The 7,810-nt window shown below is 48.1% G+C and overlaps 1 protein-coding gene across 1 annotated transcript in view; it reads right to left on the reverse strand.

Moving 5' to 3' along the window:
* ADAMTS15 (ADAM metallopeptidase with thrombospondin type 1 motif 15) overlaps positions 1 to 4,321 on the reverse strand; it is a 29,509-nt gene extending 25,188 nt beyond the window's left edge. Inside the window, exon 1 of the mRNA XM_007955173.1 lies at positions 3,365 to 4,321. Coding sequence (XP_007953364.1) covers positions 3,365 to 4,321 — 957 coding nt within the window. The remainder of the gene's footprint in view (positions 1 to 3,364) is intronic.
* Positions 4,322 to 7,810: the final 3,489 nt, after the last annotated feature.

Genomic DNA, 7,810 nt, shown 5'->3' on the forward strand with positions numbered 1-7,810 from the left:
ACTATGCTACCAGAGCTCCTATATATATAAGGAGTTCTGGTGGTGTAGTGGGTAAGGCTGCTAACCAGAGGTTGGCAGTTCAAACCCACCAGCTGATCCACTTGAGGAAGATGAGGGAATCTACTTCCATAACGATTTACAGCTTTGGAAACCCAATGGAGCTCACTATGAGGCAAAATTGGCTTAATGACAGTGGGTTTGGTTTTTTGGTTTTACATGTCTATATATACACATATGTGTGTATGTGTGTATCTCTCTATATATATGTACAGATATGTGTGGGTATGTATGCACACACACATATACACCAACATCCATAATCCATATATATGTACACATACATATATATGTACACATACATATACACATACATATATATGGATTATGGATGTTGGTGTATATGTGTGTGTGCATACATACCCACACATATCTGTACATATATATAGAGAGATACACACATACACACATATGTGTATATATAGACATGTAAAACCAAAAAACCAAACCCACTGTCATTAAGCCAATTTTGCCTCATAGTGAGCTCCATTGGGTTTCCAAAGCTGTAAATCGTTATGGAAGTAGATTCCCTCATCTTCCTCAAGTGGATCAGCTGGTGGGTTTGAACTGCCAACCTCTGGTTAGCAGCCTTACCCACTACACCACCAGAACTCCTTATATATAGATACATACATGTATCAAAGTTCAATTTTAGCTTGAAAAACTATGCTCACCAACACAATAAACAAAACCAAAAAACCCATTGCCATCAAATTGGTTCCAACTCATATTGACCCCCATTGTGTTTCCAACACAGTAAATCTTTACGGAAGTAGATTGCCTAGTCGTGCTTCCATGGAGTGGCTATTGGTTTGAACCACCAACATTCTGGTTAGCAGTCAGATTACTTAGGCACTGTGCTACCAATAGACAGGGTTTAAGCAGACTAGCACATCCATTTGATTTAACAGATCACTACTGACCATTACAATGTGAAACATTCTTCTGTTGGAGGAGTCAGTCAGCTCCTTCTCCAGGTAGGTCTGCCTCAGTCACAAAGAGCAGCTATGTGCTTATTTTCCAACAGAATGCTTTAACTGTCCCGGGAAGTTTAGGAGTAAGAAGTTCCTAAGCCTGTGAGAATGCAGCAAACCCTGGTGTCTGTGCTGTAAGAAGGAAGATGATGGATGTTTACTCTAGAGCAGAAGGTATATACCTTGATGATGGGCCTGCCAACATAGCAGTCTCCTCTTCTCTCTGTCTTTGCCCTTCTGACTCCTAAGAACAAGACAGTTTCTAAAAGTCATATCTTACTGCTTCTGACTCAAGTGGTCATGCAACTTGTACCCATTATATATGGACAACATAGCCCCCTGGGGGTCTAGCACACACTACTGAGAAACAGATGGAGAAACACTGTTTGATTGTTTCTTCTTCAAATGGCAGGTCCTTCTGATTTGGCCCATATTCCCAGCAGAAGTCCTCTTCCTAGGGCTGGTTCTAAAGAGTCAACAGAGACTGGGGTCTCTTACTTTAGAGCTAATGAATGACCTCCACAGGGCTCTCCCAGGCATCAGATGGGGCAACAGCTGTTTTGCCCATTAATACATTCTGTTCTTGGCCAGCAATCTGACTGCAGAGCTGATCTGTGCGCAGAGGTTGAATCCATCTCCTTTGCAGCTTCCCCATGACTCAGCCCCCATGTCAGGGTTGGGCAGTGGCAGCTATACAAACCTCAGTTGGAAGAATAAGAGCAAGGAAACAGACTCAGGCCAAAGACTTCCCTAGGGAAACCAGGTGGTGGGAGGAGAAGGCTGGGAAATGGAGGAAGTTCAACTCCAGGAAGTGACTGGCTGTGCCAAATGGGTTAGTGTAGAAGGCTCCAGTTCCAGCCCGTATGCACCAGTCCAGCTCTGACCAGCCATTTGGAAACCATGGAGTTAGAGCTCAGAGGTAACCAAGGCGTCTGTGCCATCCCCAGAATGTTGTAGTTACAATAATGAGGAAAAACAATCATGGCATAGATTCAAGTCACAGTCCCCAAAAGCAGACAAAGCACATGGTTTGGATGCCCTTCTCCCACTTTTCTGTATTTGAGAAATTTCAAGAATCCGAACATTTTACAGTACCCAATCACTCCATCATGTATAAATCTGAATTTGCATAGATCCCTAGGTTATTTGAGATGGAATATTACTAAAGGCCTGGTTCCTACAAGTGCCTTTAGTCTCCTCTGTGGTGATCCTGGCTATGATCTCCCAGGACATCCCTTGTAGCCACCAAACAAGTGGCAGATTGGGCATTTCACAGCCCACATCATTGCACTGCAAAAAGCACAGCTGTTTTCCCAATATGTGCCCATCTTCCCAAACCCAATATTCAGTCTTCCCAACCCTGACTCTGGAGTCTCCTGAAAAAGGTCTTTGCTAAGCCCACACACTTCCACACTGATACCAGGGCAAAAGCTTTAGACTTGCAGTCAAGTTTTAGTGAACAGCGGGCATGAGCAACTTTGCCTGCTCCTCTGGGTAGCCTACAGCAGGGCAAAAGTATCATCTTCTGTCAAAAGAATATGGGAAAACTGTAAGGGGTTTTCCCAACTCATATCCAAGTGAAACTCTACTTGAAACTCCAGGTGGGACAGTCCCACCTCCAAATAGTTGCCTTACCTAAACTGCCTACTCTGAATGGGCTGGAAAGCCCCTAAAATACAAGACAGATCCAGCTGAAATGGAACAAGAAGAAATAGCCCCCAGCAGAGTCTCTCCCTTCACTACAACTCACAAAATTTCCCTAATGATTCCCTCTTTCCCAATCCAAAGTTTCCCAGAACAGAGAGTAACTGAACATATTACCCGCAAGAAATGTCACCAGTCGCTGTACTGGGACGCTTGAATTACCCATCACTTCTACAGGCAGTGAAAAGAAGACTCAGAGGGGGTGTCTTGAAGGACTTAGATGTCCCAGTGCAAAAGGGGCGGGCCTTTCCTGCCTTTCAAATATCATCCTCCGAGCGCCTCCTATCGGCTTGGAAGACAAAACACCTGGGAGGCTCGGGTTGCAGCTCCGGGGCGGAAACTTCCAGGGCTGGGGCCCCTAGGTGCTAGATCAAGGAGGCACTGATTGGCCGCTCCAGGCCAACACCTTCCCAAATTCCAGGCTATCCTCAAACCGCCCTCATGCAAGTAAGTGGAGATCCGCTGAGCCCGGCCCTTTCTGGAAGCTCCCAAGGAGGAGTCCGAAGACATCAATGAAATTTAAACAAGGGGGAACTGCACGACCCAGAAGGGATTTGGAGAGTTGTTTGGTGCATTTACCCTAAGATGATGGGGCTGCCTTGATCCACAACGGCTACTGATCAACTCACCTGTCTTGTGAAGAGGATAGCGGTGTCCCAATACTCAGGGTGCTTGTCACTCACTTTGTTTAGCTTCTTCTGCCAGGCACAGAAGTTACGCAGAGTCAGGGCCGCGTTGCCTGTTACTTTAGGCCCCGCGTTGCGGTCCCCAAGAAGCAGTACCTTGACCACGACTATGCTGATGGGATTGAGGATGCTAGGATGGCGGTAGAGTCGCGCCGCCGTGGCCAGCAGGGTCAGCAGATAATGTTCCAAGTCTGCGCCGTGAAATTTAACCATTGACTCGTCCGCCACGACAAGCGTCTCCACGTACCGCGGAATGGATACGAAGCGCTTTGCGCGTCCAGACCTGCGCCGGCTGCGACTCTCCCCTAAGCTGGTTCGCCGCAGCTTGTAAGGGTCCAGGGCCCGAAGGATGGCGGGGTTCCAGCCTGAGGCCACCCCGCAGCGGGAGGTCGGGTCTCCAAGGAACCTGCCTGGGGCTCCCCGGCGCTGGAGGAGGTGCGCTCCCTGGCTGTTGCGCTTTGCAGCAAGCGTGCTGTCGTTGGGCAAGGGACTAACGACATACTCCGATCCTCGGTAGCCAAAGGCTCCGCGTAGACCCCCGCACAGGTTCACCACAGCAAAAGAACCCAGCTCGGCGTTCACGTTCCCAGAATAGAAGCACCGTCGCAGGTCTGAAGAATCTCCAGTCGGTCCCTGGAGGTGGACGCCCAGATGCTCAGTGGCGAAGGCAGGGGCCAGGAACTGGGCATCGGGCGTCAGGTGGAGGTAAAAGTCTTCCTGAAATGCTGTGATCTTAAAAATGAGGCCCTGATCGCCGGCGTCCTCGGGACCCCGCCGGTAGTAGTGGCGGCCGTTGATGTCCGGGTCCAGCCGGATCGGGACGATCACCTCCTGCTCTGGCTCGGAGCCGCTGGCTGGTCGCCTGGCGAGAACCAGGGTTAAGATGCCCAGCAGAAGCATGGCGCCAGAGCCGCGCACAGCCGCGGCTCCAGGAGGAGCTCTGCCCGGCTCCACGGTCGCCGACAACTTCTCTTTGTAGCCGCCAACCGGAACCACCAAACCTCGGGTACTGCCTGCAACTCCTAGAAAGAAGAGCGGAGGCAGGGGGACTCCTCCCGGAGCCTCTGGCGTGCACCGGACAGCCCACGCCTCCTACCTGTGCCTTTCCAGGCCGAGCGCGCCCTAGGAGCTCAAATACAATCGCTGTCAAGTGCAAAGACTAAGATTTGTAGCCGAGAACTAGCAGGAATGCCAAGCCGCTGCTCTGAGCCTCAGCCACTCGCAGCGCGGCAAGTCCAGCGTTGGGCGAGCCTCTTAAAGGACCCCTCCTCTTTGGCCAGCCCAGCCAGCGCCCCTCCCCTCACTTCCCTCCCAGCCTTCCAGAACTCGAGGCCCGGAGCCTCCTAGGGCCACCGGAGAACTCAGTCCCGCCTCCAGCGCCGAGAGCCACTTGGCGTGGAGGGAGTGGCGATGAGCTGAAGTTGGAGGCGTGAGCTGGCGGGATAAGCCCGGCGTTGGAATCTCGGCTCGCCTTTTTTGCCATCAGTCTTGCCCCAGAGCCCCAACACATCAGTCACTTTGGCCCTGTTGAACATCTGTCCCTCTAATCTTCTAATCTCGAGGAAGTTCAGGTCGAGTTGGTAATGAAGACCCACCCTCTTCTTCCAGTCCCACTTCATCCCTCCGGTTGCAACATTACTGTTTCTTAACCAAAAGCTAAAAAAAAAAAAAAAGAAAAAATCACTGCCGAGGAGGTATATCTTCAGAGAAATAGATTGCCCAGTCTTCTTTCCACAGAGTGGCTGGTGGGTTTGAACTGCCAACCTTCTAGTTAGTAGTCAAATGCCGTAGGCACTACACCACCAGAGCTGCTTTTCCAAAGTGTCCCTTAAAAGCCCCAGAACCAAGAATTCCCTCTGTCAATGTTCTGTTGCCAGAAGGGCAACTTCCTGAGAATGTGGAGAGAGAGCCATTCTCCACCCAGGGCTGGCTTAGCTGATGCAGACTGTTAAATTTTCAGGAATTTGGCCAGCCAGCTATTAAACACAACAATTGTCAAAAATCAAATCATATAAACTTGCAATTAAATAACTTATGAAAATAAAGGTAACCCATCCTTAGATCACATCACAAAGTAGTTTGCTACTATCTATGCTCTTGAAGAGGAGTCCTTGGCACAAATGGTTAAGTGCGTGACTACTAGCTGAAACCTTGGCAATTTGAACCCCCCAAGAGGTGGCTCAGATACAGGCCTGGTGATCTGGTCCAGAAGGTCACAGCCTTGAAACCTTATGGAGAAATTCTACTCTGCACACATCATGAGTTCGATTGGTCACAATGGCAACTAACAATAACAACATTGTCTTGAACCACCAGAAGCAACAAGCCCCTGGGATCACCTGCAGCTCCCAGAAAGGAGAGTAGAAGAAGGTGGAAATATTACACTGTGCATCTCTTTCCAACTGCTCATTCCTTATGACTTCACATAAGGAGTTTAAAACAGGTCTTGGCGGAAGTAGAATACGTCTTCACAGAGGTTCCTGAGTGGTACAAGTTGTTTGAACTCAACTACTGACCTAAAAGTTGGTGATTCAAACCTACCCAGTGGCACCATGGAAGAAAGGCCTGGCATCTGCTTCCTTAAGGATTACAGCCAAGAAAACCCTATAAAGAAGTTCTGCTCTGTAACACATGGGTTGCCATGAGACTGTAATAGGTTTAGTTTTGGTTTAAGAGTATTAAGTATATTATACTTGCTGCCATCCAGCCAACTCTGACTCCTAACAACCTTATAGGACAGAGTAGAACTGCCCCAGAGGGTTCCAAAGGAACTCTGGTGGTACAGTGGTTAAGATATTGGCTGCAAACCAGAAGGTTGGCAGTTCAAACCCACTAGCTGCTCCATGAGAAGATGAGGCAATCTACTTCTGTAAAGATTTATAGCCTTGGAAACCAAGTGGGGGTTGCAATGAGTGGGAATTGACTAAATAGCAGTGGGTTGTTTTTTGTTCAGTTTTTCTTGAAGCCCTGCTTAGGGACTTTGACTTGTTTCAACAGCCTTTTTTTTTTTTTTTTTCATATGAACCAAAGTTTGTTCAAGAGCAAGGAGGAGCTTGTGAGGAAGAGACTGAAAGACCAAGAGAGGCTTCCACCTACTTTCTCCTATGCTAGCCTTCAGTACGTCACCAAACAAAGGACTTCCTAGGGCTTATAAAGGGTTTTAAGCAGGAATTAGGCACAGGCAGGGAAATAGCCTTACTTTCATATGAGGGCTCTGCAGTCACCAACCTTAGGTTTCCCCTGTTCTCTATTATCTTAATTAAGATATTTAAGAAATAAAAAGTGACTCCTCCCAAAGCAAAGTCTAGGGCCTAGCCTATGCTGTCAGCTTGGCCTTCTGTGCCTTTCACCAACTAGGCTAGCCCCTTCCTACCCTTCAGATCTCAGCTCAAATATCATCTCCTCAGAGATAACATCGTGGGCCACCTAATCTGAGACACTTCAAGCCTTGATTCCATGTCCTCTAAGCCTATTTTGTCCATTTGGATCTTTACTTCTGCCTGACTGTCTCCCTAACACCAGAATGAGAGAGGGGGCCTTGCTGCTGTATCTCCAGACCTGAAACAGGGCCTGGGACATAAGGCCATTCCATAAAGACTGAACAAATAAATCAACCTGATTCCAACCTCAGCCTGGTTACTTGCTGTCTGTGAAGCTTTGGGAAAAATACCTCATCTGTAGAATGTGAATAAGGCTATCTCAAAGGAAAGTTTTGAGTCTCTGGCACACTGCTCCCATATTTACTCATTTTCTATACATCCCTGATGGACACCTTAGCAGCCACCTAGCTCAGTACCCTCATCTCACAGTTAAGAAGCTGAGGTCCAGAGAAAAAGTGACTTGGATTCCCAGGCAACTACTCTGCACATTTGGCTGTAGCTGATAACCAGCTTGGCTTTCTCTGCTCAGAAACTGCTATTTCAGCATGCATATTTTTATTTCGCCCTTACAGAATGCCCTCCCAACCTCTTCTATGCCTGTCTATATCCCTCATCTCCTGTAGGAAGCCATTCGATTTAGCTGACATGGCTCTGGCTGCTCTTTATCCTCAGATCCTTTTGACATGTGTGTATTCAATGTCTAACATATGCATATTCATTTGAGCTTACTTCCTCTTGGCTAGTTAAATGTGAAATCTTTTTCCTGAGAGAAGCTACAGCCACACTGGCCTGGAAACTCTTCAAAAGCAGGCATTCCTTTTCTTTTATATCCACCACCCGACAGTCCCCAGAACAGGTGTTGCTAAGCTAGGTTGGTGTAGGAGGTGCCAGGTAGATCAGCCCCCAAAAGGTGATGCACTAAGGCCAGTAGGAGGCAGCCAAAAGCATTCTGTTTGGAGACTTGGGTTTCACTTCTTTGAGATCCTAACTATGAACTGGGAGCTCTGGT

The sequence above is a fragment of the Orycteropus afer genome, unplaced genomic scaffold, assembly GCF_000298275.1.
Source record: "Orycteropus afer afer isolate SDZICR_OR568_19922 unplaced genomic scaffold, OryAfe1.0 scaffold00493, whole genome shotgun sequence".
NCBI lineage: Eukaryota > Metazoa > Chordata > Mammalia > Tubulidentata > Orycteropodidae > Orycteropus > Orycteropus afer.